Here is a 22,500-nt window from a genome sequence, read left to right as displayed (position 1 = left end):
GGAGAAAATGTGGCATGTGTGTGTGTGTGTGTGTGTGTGTGTGTGTGTGTGTGTGTGTGTGTGTGTGTGTGTGTGTGTGTGTGTGTGTGGTGCCCCTCACAGAACAAAGGCTGGATATGTTCGTGGCTAGTTGCTATGTTCAATAAAGTTTGAAGGAGAACATCAGCAGCACGTTCGACTCTCTTCCCACCAGGCTCCCGGAGGGGCGGGGCTACGTCTGCACAGGTGTCTGACCGCTCACCTTGTGGCTGGCCAGCAGCTGAGTGGCCACCTCCAGGCCGCCGCCCGCCGCGGGGTCGGGGGTCACCATCCGGCTGGACATCTGCAGGAGCCAGCGCTCCACTTCCTGGAGCTCGGCGTGGTACACTTCCTGCTCCTTCACCTGGCCCTCCAGGTGCTGCACGTGGGCCTGACACACACACACACACACAAACGGTTACAGCGGATGCGTTCCAGCTCCGTTGACAGTCGGGGGCGGCGGAGAGGGGCGGTCCTCACCGCGGCGGCGGAGCAGAGCTGGGCGTAGTGGGACTGCAGGCGTAGCGTGTTCTCCCTGACGGAGGGGTGGCGGGCGCACGCCATCAGGGCCTCACCCTTCTCCAGGACCGACCGCATAGCCGGGTCACGGGACTGGACCGCCAGGAGGAGGCCCTGGGGGGAGGAGGGAGAGAGGAGGAGATGGAGATGGAGTGAAGGAGAGAGGGAGGGAGGGAGAGCGGGAGGGAGGGAGAGAGGGAGGGAGAGAGGGAGAGAGGGAGGGAAGGAGAGAGGGAGGGAGGGAGGGAGGGAGAGAGGGAGAGAGGGAGGAAGGGAGAGAGGGAGGGAAGGAGAGAGGGAGGGAAAGAGAGAGGGAGGGAGGGAGAGAGGGAGGGAGGGAAGGAGAGAGGGAGGGAGGGAGAGAGGGAGAGAGGGAGGGAAGGAGAGAGAGAGGGAGAGAGGGAGGGAAGGAGAGAGGGAGGGAGGGAGAGAGGGAGAGAGGGAGGGAGGGAGAGAGGGAGAGAGAGGGAGATCAGATGCCTGACTTAATACAAGCTGACGTAATTGTTTTGTAACGTAATGTTTGAAACAGTTGATCTGAGTTGATTGATTTGAAACACGAATGTCATGTTTTTTTGTATAATAAGAATTTGTTCGTAATTGCTTGCCTGGGTAAATAAAGGTAAAATAAAAAAGAGGTCAGTGGTAAGGGGTGAAAGGTCACACAGAGTGGGTATTACACTTGATTCATTGCTTGATTGCTTGATTGCTTGATTGATTGAAAAAAACAGTCATGAAACTTGGAAGAGGGAAGATGGAAGAGAAGAGGGGTGAAAGGGTAGAGGTGAAGGGTGAAAGGTCAGAGTGACTACTATGCTGTACCTCGTACTTGGCCATCTGAGGAGGAGGGGGGTGAAAGGTGAAAGGTTAGGGGTGAGAGGTCAGAGCGTGGCTACTATGCTGTCCTGTACCTTGTACTTGGCCAGCTGGGCCCTCCTCTGGTACAGCTCAGCCTTGGGCTCCGGGGAGGCGCTGAGCACGGCCCTGGTCTCCGCCAGCCACTGGGCCTGGGCCCTGTAGCGGTCCTGGAACTCCCGCGCCAGCAGCGACGCCCGCTCCAGGGCACCGTGCTCCTGCCGCAGCCCGCCGGCCAGCTCCTCCAGCTGGGCCAGACGTGCCTCCACCTCCCCCCCCAGCCGCTCGGCCCCCGACTCCTGCAGGGAGCCCGCCGCCCGCTCCGCCTTCTCCCGCAGGGCCTTGAGGAGGGAGTGGCCCTGCTGGAGCTCAGCCTGGAGAGACTGGAGAAGAGGGAGTGAGAGAGAGAGAGAGAGAGAGAGAGAGAGAGAGAGAGGGAGAGGTAGAGAGAGGGAGAGAGAGAGAGACAGAAAGAGAGAGAGAGAGAGAGACAGAAAGAGAGAGAGAGAGAGAGAGAGAAAATGGGAGAGATAGAGGGGGAGAGAGGGGAGAGAGACAGAGGGGAGAGGGAGAGAGAGAATGGGAGAGAGAGAGAGAGAGATTGGGAGAGAGTGACATCACACGGATCACTTGGCTGAGCCATGGATAAAGCCGCTGAGCTTAGTGTCTGTGGCTGAGTTTGTGATCAAAACACACAAACTTCAGATGCCTGATATTGAAACTGAGGAAGAAGAATATCAACACAAAAGCAAATATCTCTCATTGCAAACACAACCCAGCTTCAGCGTTCATCTCTGGGACGGGAATTGGAAAACACACACACACACACACACACACACGCGCGCACACGCGCACACACACACACACACACACACACACACACACACACACCCCTTTGTTCCTCAGACCCCTCGTATCCTCGGCACCTGAGACTGTGCTTCAGAAGCTCCACCTGTCTGAGGAAGTGCTTTGAACCCGGCAGGCGGGCGGACGCCCGTGCGGGCGGACCCCGATGGCGAGGCCCTGAGGACGGCTGGCGCGGTTGGATCAGGAGGGGAGTGCAGAGAGGGCTGTGAGAGGGACGCCCAATTACCCAGGCATTGGAGGGTTTCCACGGCAACCAACGCACACACAGATACACACACACACACTCCATCTCTCTCACTTAAACACACAAACACACCCATTCTCTCCTGGTACTTATCTCCCTCTATAGGGCCCCATCACCATTGACTCCATCCCTCTCTCATAAACACACACACACACACACACACACACACACACACATACAGTACACACACTCCTCCTCCATCCCTCTCTCTTAAACACAAACACACACACCTCTCCTGTCACTTATCTCCCTCTATAGGGCACCATCAAGCTTTCATCAGCAGCCTGCTATAACAACACCAGCTCCCCTGCCAAGCTAGCTTCCATTCATGATGCACTAACAAGACACACACACACACACACAGATACACATGTGCACACACACACACACACATACACTCACACACACACACACGCACACACACACACACACACACACACACAGACACACGCACACAACCTCCTCCTCCTAATAACGTCTGTAAGCATGCGCCTGGCTCCGTCAGCGTGGTTTCACCGGGACTCAGCGGTCAGATCGGCATCATACCCAGACCGACCAGGGGGCGTGGCTGACTGGGCGTGCGCGCCGCTTGCCCGTCGTTCTACCACGGCTCCGGAGACCCTGTCCATGCCGTCGTCACACGTCAAGCCGTTACCGGAACCTCTCCGCCGTTACCGGGACCTCTCCGCTCGTCTCGCCCCGCGACGCCCAACCGTCATCCCCGTTATCCGCCAGGAAACCCACCTCAGCTGGAAGCGCTGCGTATTTGTTCAGGCTTAACGGACGCTAGCTTATAGTTTCCTAGCGCGCGTTGACACACACACGGCATTAAAACGCTTTGGCCTGGTTGGGTTCATGAGCCCAGACACGTCGGCACGTAACAATGTCTGCTCCACACACAGTACTGAACACACGGTATTGAACACACAGTATTGAACTGTCCCTGGAGTGATACTGCTGTCAACGCGTAGCCCTGTGCTGTCCTGTACGTGTCTATAACTACTGAACGGGCCTATGACTTCTTAATGTTCCTATGACTACTGAACGTGCCTATGCCTACTGAACATGTCTATGGCTACTGAAAATGCCTATGACTACAGAACGTGTCTATGGCTACTGAAGATGCCTGACTACTGAACGTGCCTATGGCTACTGAACGTGTCTATGACTACTGAAAATGCCTATGACTACAGAACGTGTCTATGGCTACTGAAGATGCCTGACTACAGAACGTGTCTATGACTATTAAACGTGTCTATAGCTACTGAACGTGCCTATGACTACTGAACATGTCTATGGCTACTGAAAATGCCTATGACTACAGAACGTGTCTATGGCTACTGAAGATGCCTGACTACAGAACGTGTCTATGACTATTAAACGTGTCTATAGCTACTGAACATGCCTATGACTACTGAACATGTCTATGGCTACTGAAAATGCCTATGACTACAGAACGTGTCTATGGCTACTGAAGATGCCTGACTACAGAACGTGTCTATGGCTACTGAAGATGCCTGACTACTGAACGTGCCTATGGCTACTGAACGTGTCTATGACTATTAAACGTGTCTATAGCTACTGAACGTGCCTATGACTACTGAACGTGCCTATGGCTACTGAACGTGCCTATGACTACTGAACGTGCCTATGACTACTGAACATGTCTATGACTACTGAACGTGCCTATGACTACTGAACATGTCTATGACTACTGAACGTGTCTATGGCTACTGAAAATGCCTGACTACTGAACGTGTCTATGGCTACTGAACATGCCTGACTACTGAACGTGTCTATGAGTACTGAACATGTCTATAACTACTGAATGTATCTATGACTACTGAACATGTCTATTACTACTGAATGTATCTATGACTACTGAACATGTCTATGACTACAGAACGTGCCTATGTCTACTGAACGTGCCTATGACTACTGAACATGTCTATGGCTACTGAACATGTCTATGACTACTGAACATGCCTATGACTTCTGAACGTGCCTATGACTACTGAGTGTGCCTATGACTACTGAACGTGTCTATGGCTACTGAACATGCCTGACTACTGAACCTGCCTATGACAACTGAACATGTCTATGACTTCTGAACGTGCCTATGACTACTGAACGTGTCTATGGCTATTGAACATACCTGACTACTGAACGTACCTATGGCTACTGAATGTGTCTATGACTACTGAACATGTCTATGACTACTGAACGTGCCTATGACTTCTGAACATGTCTATGACAACTGAACGTGTCTATGACAACTAAACGTGCCTATGACTTCTGAACATGCCTATTACTGCTGTACCAAGCTACAGTACACAAAGCTTCCTGTTTCAGTGCATTTGCTTAGTAACAGAGAGCTCTCTCTGTATATGGTTATGGGACTGCCGTACGGGACCGCTGTCATTCATGACCAACACATGCACAGAGCAGATGGGTCAGACAGACTTCCACATGTTCTCTACTCAGCTCCAGTCCCAGCAGACTGGGTCAGACAGACTTCCACATGTTCTCTACTCAGCTCCAGTCCCAGCAGACTGGGTCGGACAGACTTCCACATGTTCTCTACTCAGCTCCAGTCCCAGCAGACTGGGTCAGACAGACTTCAACAGCAGAGTGTTGTTGTGGTGATTGATCAACCTTCCTTACTATCTATGTAGATCGGTGGTCCTCCTGGCTCTGTCCTACAGCGAGGGAGAGAGAGAGAGAGGGGGGGAGAGCAAGAGAGAGAGAGAGAGAGGGAGAGAGAGGGGAGAGAGAGAGAGAGAGAGAGAGGGAGAGAGAGAGGGAGAGAGAGAGGGAAAGAGAGGGAGGGAGAGAGAGAGAGGGAGACAAATAAAGAGGGAGAGAGGGAGAGAGAGGGAAAGAGACAGAGATAGATAGAGAAACAGAGAGCGAGAGAGATAGGGAGGGAAAGAGAGAGACAGCTAGAGGGAGAGACAGAGAGAGATAGAGAGATAGATACTGTAGATGGATATAGATAGATAGATAGATAGATAGATAGATAGATAGATAGATAGATAGATAGATAGATAGATAGATAGATAGATAGATAGATAGATAGATAGATAGATAGATAGATAGATAGATAGATAGAGAGCGAGACAGAGAGACAGATAGTTAGATGGATATAGACAGAGAGACAGATAGATAGATAGATAGATAAGAGAGCGAGACAGAGAGACAGATAGTTAGATGGATATAGACAGAAAGACAGATAGATGGATATAGATAGATAGAGAGACAGACAGAGAGGCAGATAGATGGATATAGACAGAGAGACAGATAGATGGATATAGATAGACAGATAGATGTATATAGAGAGACAGACAGATAGATGGATATAGATAGAGAGACAGCCAGATAGATAGATGGATATAGATAGAGAGACAGACAGATAGATGGATATAGACAGAGAGACAGACAGATAGATGGATATAGATAGATAGATAGATAGATAGATAGATAGATAGATAGATAGATAGATAGATAGATAGATAGATAGATAGATAGATAGATAGATAGATAGATAGATAGATAGATAGATAGATAGATATAGATAGAGAGCGAGACAGAGAGACAGATAGTTAGATGGATATAGACAGAGAGACAGATAGATGGATATAGATAGATAGAGAGACAGACAGAGAGGCAGATAGATGGATATAGACAGAGAGACAGATAGATGGATATAGATAGACAGACAGATAGAGGTAGAGACAGACAGATAGATGGATATAGATAGACAGACAGATAGATGGATATAGATAGAGACAGACAGATAGATGGATATAGATAGACAGACAGATAGATGGATATAGATAGAGACAGACAGATGGATGGATATAGATAGAGACAGACAGATAGTAAGTAAGGAAGTAAGTAAGTAAACTTTATTTATATAGCGCCTTTCACAGCACAAATGCACAAAGCGCTTCACAATAGATGATAATAGATAGATGGATATAGATAGAGACAGACAGATAGATGGATATAGACGGACAGACAGACAGACAGACAGACAGACAGACAGACAGATAGATAGATAGATAGATAGATAGATAGATAGATAGATAGATAGATAGATAGATAGATAGACAGAGAGACAGATAGTTAGATGGATATAGACAGAGAGACAGATAGATGGATATAGATAGATAGAGAGAGAGACAGACAGAGAGGCAGATAGATGGATATAGATAGACAGACAGATAGATGGATATAGATAGAGAGACAGATAGATGGATATAGATAGACAGACAGATAGATGGATATAGATAGAGAGACAGACAGATAGATGGATATAGATAGAGAGACAGCCAGACAGATAGATGGATATAGATAGACAGACAGATAGATGGATATAGACAGAGAGACAGATAGATAGATGGATATAGACAGAGAGACAGACAGATAGATGGATATAGACAGAGAGACAGATAGATAGATGGATATAGACAGACAGACAGATAGATGGATATAGATAGACAGACAGATAGATGGATATAGACAGAGAGACAGATAGATAGATGGATATAGATAGAGAGACAGATAGATAGATGGATATAGACAGACAGACAGATAGATGGATATAGACAGAGAGACAGACAGATAGATGGATATAGACAGAGAGACAGACAGATAGATGGATATAGACAGAGAGACAGACAGATAGATGGATATAGATAGAGAGGGTGTTGGCGTGCTGGTCTTATCCCTCCGTCTGCTGGTGAGGACAGCCTGGCCGGCCCCTCCACAGAGCAAGGCAGCCATTCCACACAGGGATTACTGCAAAGCCCGCACCAGATGAGCCGCTCGCATCAACCTGCGTGTGTGTGTGTGTGAGTTTGTGTGTGTGTGTGTGTGTGTGTGAGAGTTTGTGTGAGAGAGTTTTTGTGTTTCTGTGCATTTGTGTGCTGTAGAAGAGAGCAGGATGGAGATAGAGACACTGCATGTATATACAGTACTGTACTGTATGGTCTTTGTAACAACAGTGGAGCGGATAAGACAAGGAGTGGTTGTGTCTGTGTGTGTGTGTGTGTGTGTGTGCGTGCGTGTGTGTGTGTGTGCGTGTGTGTGTGTGTGTGTGTGCGTGTGTGTGATGTGGAGCGGTAAGGGCATTGCATCAATTACAGCGTCTGTGCCAGCAGGCTCCTGACATGGGTGCTTCTTCATCCTCCGCCTCACAGCGGGGGGCCGCCTCTGCTAGCCAGCTTCCTCTAACGCCCAGCCCGCTTTGTCTTCATAAAGACACGATCGATACACACACACACACACACACTCCACTTTACACCAATATGAAGTGTGCCAAGCCGACAGTTACTGTAGTGATTTTTGATATGAAGTGTTTGTGGTGTGTGCGTGCGTGCGTGTGTGTGTGTGTGTGTGTGTGTGTGTGTGTGTGGTGTGTGCGTGTAGCCTTTCTACTGAGGATCCTTTATCAACTCAACAAAGAGGTGTGATACAGCTGTCTGATGAGTACAGCCAAGTAGAGCAGACAAACACGTACAGTAGCTATTTACAGTAGGCATTTTATGCTTTTGCATTAAAGTAGTATTTTATAAAAGCATAAAATACCTACTGTAGCATAAAATGCACCACTACTGTACTTTTGGAATTTTTCTAGTCATATTGCAAAGACAACATACAAACACATGTATACACACATACACATGCACACACACACACACCCTCCACTTTGATGTTTTAACTAAGCACCTTATGTTGCTTGGCAGAAGCTAAAATTGGACTGCATCTCTGCTGGCTGAGACACTGAACTGACATGACATGTCTCGATAGAAATCCTAATGCAGAAATTATAAACCTAGAAAACCATCAATCTTGTGTTGAATAAGAATATAATGCAAATTCACTTTTATCCAAACTCCCCATTTAACAGGTGAAGTTACCAGATGGCTGAGTGCTGTTCCATACCAAGAATTAAAGAGTTGAACAGGAGCGCGACGGTATCATATCCCACAATGCTGTGCAGCTCTCCCGCTTACCTCTAATTTCTTCATTTTCCTCTCCATGGCAACCCGGTCCAGAGGTTCGGCACTCGTGGCAACGCTTCTGAAGTTCTTCTGGGCGGAGCTGAGCCAATCAGAGAAGGAGATACAGAGATTCTCCGCCTCCTCGATGCTCTTCAGCTCCTCCTGAAGCTGCTTGATGGTCTCCTGGGAGGTGATTGGACGAGAGGTTGAGGTATCAGACCATGTGATGATACGATATTACTATCCTTCACTAGGGCACAAAAACCATGATGTGCAATGTTGAAGGTGAGCTGAAGAGGAGCTGCATGCGTAGAGATACAGTATATTGCGGATTTTTGATCTGGTATTAAGGCCAAATTGTCTGAAAAACTATGCAGCAGCTACACTTACACTCCACAAAGGCTTATCTTTGCCTTTTGCCAACAGACTTCTTAGCGGTGCACTGTGGACTGAAATCGATATCAATCCCGCATCAACAGACAGAACGAGAGAAACGCTATATTTTCCTTGACTTTGATCCCTAAGATGTCAATATCATGACTACAGTACGGATGCTGAGGGATTTGGCGGTTTCAACACATCACATGGCTGAGATCTCCCCTGTGAGCAGGCGTGTGAGCGGGGGGCCGTCTGCGCGTTAGGGCGGATCATCCACTTGACTCGCCCACCCCGCGGCGCGAGGCTCCAATTAGCTGACAGTGCTGAGTGCACACCTGTTACCAGGGGAGACGGAGGCAGCGGCTCTCCACCACAGAGAACAGATGGGCCCCGCGCTTTCACGCTGGATAACTAGATAGAGGAGGGCGTGTGTCTGCGTGTGTGTGTGTGTGTGTGTGCGTGTGTGTGTGTGTGTGTACTGTACGTGTACAAGAGCGAGAAAGATAGAGTTCTGTACTTGAGAAGGAAAGTGTGCGTGCGTGTGTGTGTGAGAGGTGTTACTGCAGGTGTAAAAATCAATCACTCCGCCGTCGCAGCCCTCACACTCGGGGTGCAGAGTGTGAGATTGCTTTGTGTGGCGTTTAATTATAGCTTAAGCCTCAGACCAGAGGAGCCCCATTGATTTTCCTTTAGTCCTTCCCGAAAGAACCGACACAACCGAGAACACCCGGTCTCAGAGAGTCATGTTACAGGCTGCTTTCACCAGCACAGGGGGACAGGCCGCTGCAGCAAGCGCACAATCAAACTCGCTGCTACAGTCTATAACGCAGTTGAGATACGGTCTTCTTTCGGTGTATGGGATTTTATTCATATTCATATTAATATACACAATAATTTACACTATATTTTATATAATACTGATCTATATATTGATTATAAATTGTGCTATGCACTACTTCCCTGTTAATTATCATTATTCTAATACAGTGTGTGATTTTATGGAGACCAGAAACCATTTCATGAATCAAAGCTGAGATACCCCTTTCTTTCGTTTTATGACCAGCTACTATTTTGCAGTGATGCAATGACAGAAAGAGGTAACTCCAAAATAGGGGTCAAAGGATGAGTTTGAGCAAAATATTTTTATACAGCAAAATTACTTGATACAAAAGCAGTGATCTGACAAATTTTCATAATTCTACCTACAATACCTTTGACTGGACAACAAAAAAGCTTTAAACTCATTTTTCTCAGTTCTGCACTCTGGTGAGATACCCCTTTCTTCCGTTGTAGGGCAGAATACTGGTGTGTTCAATAATGTATGCATTCCTGTGAGTATGTGTGTGTGCGTGCGTGCGTGCGTGTGTGTGTCTGTGAGTGTGTGTGTGTGTGTGTGTGTGTGTGTGTGTGTGTGTGTGTGTGAGTGTGTGTGTGTGTGCTACTCACCTGCAGGTTGAGAAGCAGGGCGTGATAGCGAGTGGTGAGCTGGGTGGCTCTGGCACTGGCCTGGCTGCTGAGGTGAGTCTCCTCCATGACCTGCTGGGCCAGACCTGACAGGCCGCCGCCCTGACGCGCTAGCGCCTCCTCCTGCCATCGCTGGCCAACCAGACAGAGGGGTTAAGAGTAAGCATGGCACACTAATACCAACCACACAGACTAGGTAGAGTTAGCATACAGTATCATGCTAATACCAACCACACAGAGGGGGTATAGTTAGCAAAGCACGCTAATACCAACCACACAGAGGGGTTAAGAGTTAGCATGTTACGCTACTGTATACTAACTCTAACCAGTCTGTGTGGTTGGTATTAGCATGATACTCTAGAGTTAGCATGGCACGCTAATACCAACCAAACAGAGGGGTTAGAGTTAGCATGGAATGCTAATACCAACCACACAGAGGAGCTAGAGCTAGCATAGAATGCTAATACCAACCACACAGAGGGGTTAGAGTTAGCATGGTATGCTTATACCAACCACACACACTGTTTAGAGTTACGTGTAGTTTACAGTAGCATGCTAATACCAAACACACAGAAGGGTTAAAGTAAGCATGACATGCTAATACCAACCACATTGACGGTTAACATGGCACACTAATACCAGTGTACCAAAGAAGCTATATCATTTTCTCTCTTTCTCTTCCTCTCCCTCTCTCTCTCTCTCTTTCTCACCTGGAACTGTTTCAGCTGAGCCTCCTTGGTGGCTCTGTCAGACCTGCGGTGAGCCCTGATGTTAGCCCTCCCCTCCATGTCCTCCAGCCACTGGGCCAGGCTCTGGAACCTCTCCCCAAGCTGCCTTAGCCGGCCCAGGGAAGCGGCCATCTGGCCCCGCGTCTCCTCCAGCCGGGCCTGGTAAGCCCCCCACTCACGCTGCGCCGTGTCCAGGGCTCGGTCCTCGATCTGGGGCACGCCCCACGGGATCACCCCCTCTCTGCTGGACAGAACGGAGGAGAGCAGGGAGTGGCCCTCGGCACAGCGCTCCTGGAGAAGCTTTGGGGAGGGGAGGGGAGGAGAGGAGGAGGGCAGGAGGATGAAGGGGAGAGGAGGAGGAGGAGAGGAGGAAGAGGAGGAGGAGGAGGAGAGGAGGAGGAGGAGCGGGGAGTAGAGAAGGAGGAGGAGGAGAGGGGAGTAGGAGAGAAGGAGGAGAGATGGGAGGACAAGAGGAGGAGAGGAGGGGGAGGAGGAGGAGAGGAGGAGGAGGAGGAGGAGGAGAAGAAGAGGAGGAGAGGTAGAGAAAGAAATGAGTGGTTGGGTGTGATAATATTGACCCGAGTGGAGGAAGTGATAATTGTCCAGTGTTGGAGCGGAAATAATCAGCTTTAGGCTTTAACTCAAGGAAAAGCACCATCAGAACATAGAATTTCACACTCCAGAGTCTATTCATGACCCTCCATGTCTGTGTATCTGACAACTCCATTCATAAATCAATGCATTCATATTCCAATGCGCAAACAAAACAAACAAACCAATCTATCAGTGTAGCCCGACAGTACAGGAGTAACCCCAACCCTAGTCTGACTCAACGGATGTAGGTTTTGGCAATAAACCTTGTCATTCGTTGTCACACTGCCCAATCAGTGGCGAGACTGGCGATGCAAATGAATCTGATTCGGGCCGAGAGTTTCTCTCGGCACCAATCAGATTCGATCCAGACTATTTCGCAAGAGCACCGTCGCTGTGTCCGGGGCTGGCTCCGCCCAAGATGACTGTGATTGGTTTAAAGAAATACTGCGTTTTTTCCCCCCCTATTGCAGAATGGTAATATGTCCAGCCAGACCTGTCTCCGGCGCTGGCACAGCGTAAACGAAGTGTGGAGATAGGTCTGGCTATGCGAGACTACCCCAACCCTAACCTTTAACCTCTATGACCCGTACCGCTGACCCTCCAGGGTACTGACCTCTAGCTGTTGTAGTGTGCTCTCCAGTGTCTCCACATCTCCCTCCGGGTGGGAGAGGGAGCCCAGGGCGGCCTGCTCCTGCTCCAGCCAGTCCTCAAACACATGCAACCCCCTCTGGTACTCCTGGTGGGCAAGCACCAGCTCCTTGGCCTTACTGACCGCCGCCTGGGACACAAGCAGAGGGAGATACCACTTTGAAACAACACAGGGGTGCACCGTTTAACTACAAGGCCTCAAACGGCTGTTCAAAAAGTACTCTGAGTGGTCTAGAGACGTATAGAGTCATTATCTGCACCACAAACTCAACAAAGGCCTTACTGTAACAGTCTTGGGTCATGAACCAAAGCTACAGTATGACCATTTGAGAAACATTGACTTCAGAAGAAGTAAGATACAGAATGAGTGCTTCTTAGAAGAAAGAATAGCCTTTATCAGCCCAGACTGGCCAATTAAGAACAAACCCTTGTTGGCACTAGAGACCGATACCTTGGACTTGTCTTTGATGGCAAAGTATCTTTACTACAGCTAACCCTAACCCTGGATACCTTGGATTTGCCTTTGATGGCAGAGTATCTCTGCTGCAGCTGCTGGACCTCCAGCTGCGTGGTGTGCTGTTCGGCCATGTTGGCGGCCATGTTGGATCCCTTGGTGGCGATGGTCTCCAGCGGGCTACTGTGGCTCACAACCTCCTCGTACAGCAGCTATAATACGGACGCACACACGCACACGCACACACACACAAAAACACACACACCATAATTATTTCTAAAAGCATAACAAGAGGAGGCTATATAAAACAGAATGACATAATACAGTATTTGGCCTTTTATCATCTTGATAAAAAGGCGGTAATAGCACAACTGACTCCATGGTTTCTCGAGAAGATAATTCTGGACCTCAAGATGTCCCTCTAGGTTCAGTGGGCAAAAGTCTAGTCTGTGACAAAAGCGTCTCGAAGACCAACACATTTTTGAGTGATTTTAACACAAGCTCTTGCAGTTAGTCTAATCGAATCCCTAGTCCTCTCATCCCCAGAGAACTGGAGGATCAAAACACAAAGATTCATTCAGAGACAGTTTCCTTCATACCAGCCAGTAAGCAAGGTGTGAGCTCATGCATGGCCTTATCTCGGTGAATAAGCATCCCTTTCACATATTTCTGGGCATACTGCCAACTTCCTGTTTGTTAAACTTATCTGTGGTCACCCACTTCCACCTCAAACAGCGCTTTCTCTCTTCCACATCCATAACCCTGTTCAATTTCTCAGTCTTATCTATACACTTATACACCAGTATTTGCCATGTCTCTCCTATGTTGTTTTTAGCTTCTCTTACTCTGAAAATGTAATTTAATGTAATGTATTGCTTTATAAATGTTCTTAGCCGGTAGACAAACTCCAGGAGTGTGCTCGATCGCCTTGTTGAGAGGGGTCAGGGAAGAATTTTTACAGCTCACTTATCTGGCCCCAGGGTGATTACTGTTTTTTTGCTTCCCTCTGGAATATGGTTGTGTTGCCTCTGGGTATGAAATGCGCTATACAAATAAAGCTTTGATTGATCAATTGATCTGTTTTGTACTTTCTGTGACTTTTCACTACTTGACACACACCTCACATTCAAATAAGCAACTGTTATTATTATTGAGCTGTTTTGGGCACACAGATACATGGCAGCCCCAGTCTTCCTCAGTCCCTCCCCCTGGTGCTGGTGGGTCACCCTGGGGGACCGGTACCTTGGTCTTGCCCAGGTTGGCCGTCTTGTCCCTCATCTCAGAGTACTGTCTGTCCGAGCAGCCCAGCGTGTCCTCCACCCTGTCCATCCACGCGCTGAACTGACCCACGTCCTCCTGGTAGCTGGTCCACTGGGACAGGGCGCCCTCCAGCTGACTGTGAACACACACACACACACACACACACACAAAAACGCATGCACAAACACACATGGACACACACGTGTGGAGGCACACACACACACACACACACAAAGACACCCACATACAAAGACAAACGCACACACACACACACACACACACACACACACACACAGGGTTAGGCTAAAAAGGCAGGCCATTCATCCCACATAATTAGATCATGTCAACTGACCGGCTGACAGGTCGACTAACTGACCGATTGATCTGTGCACACCGAGGACAGTTCCTGACCTTTTGCACTGGATGGAGGCGGACAGCAGGGCGTCCCAGGAGTCCTTGAGGTCCTGGATCTGCTTGCGGACCACCGGGACGCCCTCGGCCGACGTGTTCCTCTGGACGGCCTCGCCCCGCGTCAGCAGCATCTTCAGCTGGATCTCTCTCTCCTGACGGGCTGCCAGCAGCGCCTGGCACCACGGAGACAACCGCTTAGAGAGGGCGCGCAGGAGGCCACACCCCACGAACAAGGCCCTCGCTATCAAGAACAAGGCCCTCGCTACCAAGAACAAGGCCCTCGCTATCAAGAACAAGGCCCTCGCTATCAAGAACAAGGCCCTCGCTATCAAGAACAAGGCCCTCGCTACCAATAACATGGCCCTCGCTACCAAGAACAAGGCCCTCGCTATCAAGAGCCATTAAGGGTTCTTAATGTTTGAAGGACCGTTTCATCGGACGGGTCAGAGGGTCAAGCTAGAAGCCATTTCGTGTAGTTTTTCCTGTTTTAAAAAATGTATCTTTTATACTCACTTTTATTTTATTTTGACTGTTTCTTCTCTTTTACCAAATATGATCTTTTTTATTTTCGTTTTATTTTCTTATTTATCTACTATTTTAACTTTTTATTTTTTCTGTACAGCACTGTGTGCTACATTTACTTGTATGAACAGTGCTATATAAATAAAGTTGACTTTGACATGATAAAAGTCTGTACCAGGAGCCTATAAGGACCCATGTCTCAGGGGGCTCGTGTTCCTCACCTCCAGCTGGATCATCCTGTCCTCCAGGACCCCCTTGTCAGCGGTGGGCGACAGGCAGGTGTGCAGGACCCTCTGGGCCTCGGTCACCCAGTCCTGGAGCTCCCTCAGGCCCTGGGAGAAGAGACGGTGCTCCCCGACGACGCGCTCGATCCTGGAGGCTTTGTCCTGGACGTGGAGGGGGGGTGGGGAGAGGAGGACACCGTCAGCCTGACGCCAGGGCCCGGAGGGGCTCAGTGATAGTGTGAAGGCTGAATATCAGCTGATCAACAATGAGATGAGAGACTGTAAGAGTGTGTCAGGTATTTTTAAAGCGCCCTGCAGGTTATTGGTTCATACATGGAATTCCCAAAGTGAGGCAATAAAAGCAACTGATGTGACAACAACATTAAACGGCCTCCTTTTCAGGAAAACACCACAGCGATGCCTTCGATTCACACACACACAGGACTTGACTGAGCTACGCTAGCTAGCGACAAGTGGCTCATTCCCATGTTACTGAGGGGCCCTGTTTCCATGTTACACAGGGAAGAGGATCTATTAATAGCTCACTAGATATCCCACAAAGTAAACAAGGTCCATTTATCATCCCAGTGTGCTCTGATTGTCCCTCTGCAACAGCAGGGCTCCTGGTCAGGGTAACGTAATGTTATTGCAAAGGTGAAAAATCGAGCGATCGCTTCAAAGGTCACTCTAATTTCATCACAGCACAACAACTCTCTTGCTTCAGTGCTTCAGTGGTCAGCAGTAACTTCACTTGGACTCTCTTGTTCTGGTGTAATGGAACTCTCCTGAGGCCGAAGCCTATGGGGCCGATAGAAGCGCTGACGCACACATACAGTAGGACGCCGCGGCGAATGTTTTCAGCTGAAACCAGCATGTTAGCCCCCCGGGGGGGCGACGCATCCATATCTGGAATAACGCATGACTCAGCAACACGCCGCACACGGACAAAACGGAAAAAGCCGCACAGTGATGGATACGCTCCGACGGACGGAACCCTCCAGCGAGAGGTTCGGAGATTCGTGGAGCGGAACGCGTGTGAACGAGAGCACGCCTGGTCCAGACGGGCACGTAGCACAGGGAGGAGGGGTAACAGAAGGGGGTGAATGGGGTTAAGTAGGTAAGGGGTAGGGGTAGGGGTGGGGTAGGGGGGTATTACCTTGGTCAGGTTGCTCAGGGCGAGGTACTGCGGTAGGGGGTAGGGGGTAGGGGTAGGGGGTAGGGGGTAGGGGTAGGGGGGTATTACCTTGGTCAGGTCGCTCAGGGCGAGGTACTGTGGTAGGGGGTAGGAGTAGGGGGGTATTACCTTGGTCAGGTCGCTCAGGGCGAGGTACTGTGGTAGGGGGTAGGGGGTAGGGGTAGGGGTAGGGGTAGGGGGTAGGGGGGTATTACCTTGGTCAGGTCGCTCAGGGCGAGGTACTGTGGTAGGGGGTAGGGGGTAGGGGGTAGGGGGTAGGGGGTAGGGGGTAGGGGTAGGGGTGTATTACCTTGGTCAGGTTGCTCAGGGCGAGGTACTGTGGTAGGGGGTAGGGGGTAGGGGGTAGGGGGTAGGGGAAGGGGTAGGGGTAGGGGTAGGGGTAGGGGTAGGGGTAGGGGTAGGGGGGTATTACCTTGGTCAGGTTGCTCAGGGCGAGGTACTGTGCGGACAGCTGGGACACGCGGTGGAGGAAGGCCTTGCCGGCCGCCTGCCCCTCCCAGAGACGCCGGGCGCTCTCCCTCAGCCCGGACAGCTCCGCCTCGCGGCACGCTGTCTCCTCCAGCACGCGCTACAGGTCCAGGGTGTGTGTGTGTGTGTGTGTGTGTGTGTGTGGTTGGGGAAGGGGTGGGATGGGGGAGTTGAGGGGGGGGGGGGGAGTAGGGATGAAGGCGAGAGGGTGGGAGGATGAGGGGGATGCGGGTTCACAGGGAGGAGTGTGTGTGTGTGTGTGTGTGTGTGTGTGTGTGTGTGCGTGTGGGGGGGGCAGGGAAGAGGACACATGCGACACAGACAAAGACAAGATAAAAGACAGAACAAGAACGTTAAACATCCAGGGACGACTGGGGGGATAAAAGCAACCGAAAAGCAGCAACGGCACCGGCAGCACTTAGTCATGTTGTTTAGAACAGGACAGCGTGGTTAGTAAGGTAGACAGACCAGAGGGGGGGGGGCGGGGTCAGACAGACACACAGCCTGCATTGCGTTGTCCAGTACTACTGTAACGCTTTGGGGGCATAGATTGAGAAGTGCAACGACAGGGGGAGGGGGGGGGGGGGGGGGGATATAAAAATACTCTCAGCCATTGTTCTTTTCCTCTTTTTTTGTTCCCTTTTGTTGTTCATCTTTTCAAAGCACCTGTCTCTCTCTCTGTCTCTCTCTCTCTCTCTTTCTTTCTCTCTCTCTTTTTGTCTCAGCAGGACTCTGATCACATTCTGAGAATGTGTCTTTTTAACACTGCGGCACGCTGGCTCTGACAAAAAAGGGAATTTAATGACTGTAGGTTCGGGACTGATCCTCCAACTATTGTGTCAGAAACGTGGGTCCAATCACTGATCCTGCTCTGCTTCACTAACATAATTAAGGTTAACTCGGCTACAAACTGATTTCAGTCCTTCAGGGACGTACTGTACAACGCCCTATCGCACACGATTTCACAGAATGCATTTCCAATGAGACGCGTTTTAAAAAGAGAAAGGAGAATAATCCGTTAACACAATTCAATCTTTTTAGGGCCCTGATGATTGATGATTGAAAATCTTTAAATCGTGGTTGTTTGATGGATGCTCCCTTATAAAAGCTGCATGTGGTTTTAGAAGCTCTGGTCTACACTGTGAGGAGCCTATAGGGACGAGCTATGGAAGGGGAGGTACAGCAGGCGTGGTGAAGGTAATACTCTAATACAGCACTAAAGACAGCAGAACACCCAGGTACATGTAAACACCAACTAAAAAACACAGATTCAACACTGATACACCCTCAGAAAATGTGATGGATTACATCCAATAACTACACCTCAGCACAGTAGTCTGATCTGGAACATACCAAGGTGTTTTCAGAGGTACCTACAGGAACACAATGTGACCCCATAGGTGAGGAGTAGGGCTGAGTGAGGGTGTTTCCTGTCATCTAGTCATCAGCTACTTCCTGCTGTGGATGTGACTTTTAATGACTGCTGGAGGGGTCCTGTAGTTCTGAGGGGAGGGTGAGAGTGTGTTACCTGTAATTTGAGGGTGTTTTAAAGTACCTGTGTTTTGCTGTACAATATCTGAAGTTCGCTTTTACTGTACCTGTAGTTACCTGTGGTTTTACAGTACCTGTACCTGTAGTTACCTGTAGTTTAACTGTACCTGTAGTTACCTGTAGTTTTACTGTACCTGTAGTTACCTGTGGTTTTACTGTACCTGTAGTTTGCTGAGCTCCTGTTTCTTGGCTGGGAGGTCATGGAGCCGGGCGCTGCTCTCCTGAACTCTGACCTCTGTGCTGTTCAACCAATCCTGGAGAGGCTCAGCGCTGGCCTCAAACTCTCTCATCTGAGACTGCAGGTTCTGATGACGGGACAGTATAGAGGAAGAACACACGCACACACACACACACACACACACACACACACACACACACACATACACATAGAAACACACACAAACACACACACAAACACACACATACACACACAAACACACAGAAACACACAGAAACACACACACGCGAGCAAACACATACACAGAAACACACACACACAAACAGACACACACAAACATACACACAGAAACACACACACACACACAAACAGACAGACACACACACGTTCACACACACAAACACACACACACAGACACACACACACACACACACAAACACAAACATACACACAGAAACACAAAGAAACACACAAACAGACAGACACACATGCGCGCGCACACACACACACACACACAAACACACACACACACACACACACATACACACAAACATACCCACACATTAAATACTGTATTTAGCTAGCTGTTATTTCTAATATCTGACCAGGACTGTGGATTACATATTTTGGCTAATTCTGGCATATTTACAGTACTGCAAGGCGTATTACTGTAATTTGCACTCTCCCTGTTAAATAAATACGTAAAAAGAATGGTATTTATATAGGATGTGCTGTACTGTATGTATCTCTCAAAAAGCAATACCCACCACACTGCTGACTACTGTCACAACTAACCACTGACAGATATACGGTACCCCTAAAACATCTGATCAGCTCTTCAACATCTGCCATCGACGTAAACACACACAGGCAATGAAACATACTGTACCCTACAGTATCTCAATACACACACACACACACACACACCTTCAGGGCGGTCTCCCTCATCTGCAGGTTGGTCATCAGGCTCTTCCAGTCCTCCCTGGCGTTGGCCACCTTGGTCCTGACACCCTCCCCGCGCTCTCTGGGGACCACGGCGGCGAGGAGCTCCCCGCCCGCCCCCAGGGCGCTCAGCCTTGCCTGGCCATGCTCCCGGTCGCCCAGGAACTCCTGCAGGGACACGGGCACCGAGAGGTCAGGACCGAGAGCAGACCGACGGAAGAAAGATACAACTGCACACTGTCAAAAAGTAGAAACGGTGCTCAGCGAACGCAGACCTCTGCCCGCGAAGGCTTTCTGTGGCTCTGTGCGAGCGCACATGCGAGTAGGACACGTTTGGTATTGCTGCATTCGTTAGGTCAGGAGCTTTATGACCAAAACCTGTGTCCAAACCCCGTGTCTCTGTGTCCAAACCCTGTGTCTCTGTGTCCAAACCCCGTGTCTCTGTGTCCAAACCCCGTGTCTCTGTGTCCAAACCCCGTGTCTCTGTGTCCAAACCCCGTGTCTCTGTGTCCAAACCCCGTGTCTCTGTGTCCAAACCCCGTGTCTCTGTGTCCAAACCCTGTGTCTCTGTGTCCAAACCCCGTGTCTCTGTGTCCAAACCCTGTGTCTCTGTGTCCAAACCCCGTGTCTCTGTGTCCAAACCCTGTGTCTCTGTGTCCAAACCCCGTTTCTCTGTGACCTTCCCATGTCGAGATATGGCTGTTTCAATTCCCCCTATTGACATTGAATGGGGGGAATTTTTCGTTCGCCAAGTCCAAAAAATGAATGGAGGTGAATGGCTGGCCTTGTTTGGGTCCTGTGATTCAGATCCAATCCAATATTGAATGGGTTCTAAATTGGCCCATGCTACACCTCTCCACCGAGTTTCATAAAAAGCGGTCTGGTCATTTTTCCATAATCCAAGTCCAAAAAATGAATGGAGGTGAATGGCTGGCCTGGCTGTGTTTGGGCGGCTCGTGGACCCTCCCTATGATTCAGATCTGCTCCAGAATTGAATGGGGTGTTAGTTAACCCATGGGGTGTTAACGGGGTGTTAGTTAACCCATGGGGTGTTAACGGGGTGTTAGTTAACCCATGCTCAACCCCTCCATCGGGTTTCATGAAAATCAGTCTGGTAGATTTAGCGTAAACCTGGTCTAAAAAATGAATGGAGGTGAAAGGCCTGCCATGTTTGGGAGGCTCGTGGACCCACCCTGTGAGTCAAATCCCCCCCCCCCCCCAAATTTAACAAGTTCTAAAATGGCTCATGTTACACCCTTCCACCAAGTTTCGTGAAAATCGGTCTGGTAGTTTTTGAGTAATCCTGCTAACAGACGGACAAACGTACGCATGCACACCACCGAATACATTACCTCTCACCCTGCGCTATCGCTGGGGAGGAGGTAATCAAAGTGCAACGGAGATTCCTAAAGGTGCACCAACGCAGAAGTCATGTTTTGGTGCTCTGAGTACCATCGGTGTCGAAGACCAAGAATGAGAAATACAGTAGAAGAATAGGAAAGAACAATAGAATAGAACAGAACGGTCATATCAGGCAGTTTGTGTCTGTTTGAGTGTGGAGGAATAGGATGGAGCTGGATAATTGTAATTGTTTAACTATTGTCTAGAAATGTCCAAACGGACAGATTGCCATGTATTGTGTGCTGCAGAGTGATTAGGAATGGTCACTCTGTTTGGATGAGCAGCAGGACAGGAGGGGTCAGACACTGGGGGGGTCACAGATGAGACGAGTCAGTGAGTCTGAAACGGGTGGGTTTGACGTGGCCTCCCACCCCCGCACATAGCAATCCTCTCTCTCTCTCTCTCTCTCTCTCTCTCTCTCTCACACACACACACACACACACACACAAACATACACACACACACACACACACAAACATACACACACACACACACACACACACACACAAACAACACTCCCTGAGAGCTGATTCGGTGACAGCGACACAGCAGGGACCGCTCCACCATCTGTCCAGTCAGCACACTGCTCACACACACACACACACACACACCGCTCACACACACACACACACAAACACACACACACACACACACACACACACACCGCTCACACACACACACACACTGCTCACACACACACTTGAGTTCCAGCTCCGGACCCTCACACACACACGCGCACACACACACACACGCACGCACACAAGCACGCACACATACACACGCACACACCGATGCACACACGCACACACACAGGCACGTGCACACACACACACACACACACACACACACACACACAGGGACACACACACACACATGCACACACACACAGGGACACACACATGCACGCACACACCCATGCACACATGCACACACACACACACACATACAGTACATACTTGCCCTCTCTCTCTCTCTTTGTCCATTACCTTTCCCACTGTCCTCTCCACCCCCCCTCTCTCTGTCAGTGTAACAGTATAGCACCAATTAAGCGTGACACAAAGTCCCCCCCCCCCCCCCCCGACCAGCGCCCCCCCACGCCCCCGACAACCCCCCGACCTGCGCCCCTCACGCCCCCGACCACCCCCCCCGACCAGCGCCCCCCCACGCCCCCGACAACCCCCCCCCCCCCCCGACCAGCGCCCCCCCACGCCCCCGACAACCCCCCGCCCTCCCCGCGGTCAGCCATGCGGAAACATTGTTCCACATTCTCCCCCACGTCAACAATAAATAAAACATGGCTGCCGCCCGCATTCCTCTCCCGAACGTCTTCTCTCCCCCGTCTGAAGAGACGGTCTGAAAGGACCACGTGAGGAACGTTCCCCAGCGTGAGGAACGTTCCCCCGCCAGACGCATTAGATTAGAGGGTGAGCGGAACGTAAACACTATATAGAATCCCTGTGAGAACGCGGTGTCCCCCCCTGCTGTACCCCTCCCGAACCCCCAGCTCTGGGATCCAGCGTGGCAGCGTTTCCCAGCCAGCGACGCCGTCTTCCCGGGGACGAGAGCGCTGA

The 22,500-nt window shown here is 49.8% G+C and overlaps 1 protein-coding gene across 1 annotated transcript in view; it reads right to left on the bottom strand.

Annotated features, from left to right (window-relative positions):
- Positions 1-22,500, bottom strand: part of syne1a (spectrin repeat containing, nuclear envelope 1a) — a gene marked incomplete at its 5' end in the record, with an annotated part of 215,195 nt that overhangs the window by 92,320 nt on the left and 100,375 nt on the right. The window contains 15 exons of the mRNA XM_084453952.1: positions 242-409; positions 499-651; positions 1,360-1,374; positions 1,449-1,775; positions 8,524-8,694; positions 10,336-10,485; positions 11,064-11,381; positions 12,289-12,453; positions 12,834-12,989; positions 14,020-14,173; positions 14,449-14,621; positions 15,192-15,356; positions 16,802-16,957; positions 18,570-18,713; positions 19,514-19,696. Of these exons, the coding sequence (XP_084310078.1) occupies positions 242-409; positions 499-651; positions 1,360-1,374; positions 1,449-1,775; positions 8,524-8,694; positions 10,336-10,485; positions 11,064-11,381; positions 12,289-12,453; positions 12,834-12,989; positions 14,020-14,173; positions 14,449-14,621; positions 15,192-15,356; positions 16,802-16,957; positions 18,570-18,713; positions 19,514-19,696 (2,598 nt within the window). The remainder of the gene's footprint in view (positions 1-241; positions 410-498; positions 652-1,359; positions 1,375-1,448; positions 1,776-8,523; positions 8,695-10,335; positions 10,486-11,063; positions 11,382-12,288; positions 12,454-12,833; positions 12,990-14,019; positions 14,174-14,448; positions 14,622-15,191; positions 15,357-16,801; positions 16,958-18,569; positions 18,714-19,513; positions 19,697-22,500) is intronic.

The sequence above is a fragment of the Borostomias antarcticus genome (genome assembly GCF_949987555.1).
Source record: "Borostomias antarcticus genome assembly, chromosome: 19".
NCBI classification, from domain to species: Eukaryota; Metazoa; Chordata; class Actinopteri; order Stomiiformes; family Stomiidae; genus Borostomias; species Borostomias antarcticus.
This window is presented reverse-complemented; position numbering and strand designations above follow the sequence as displayed.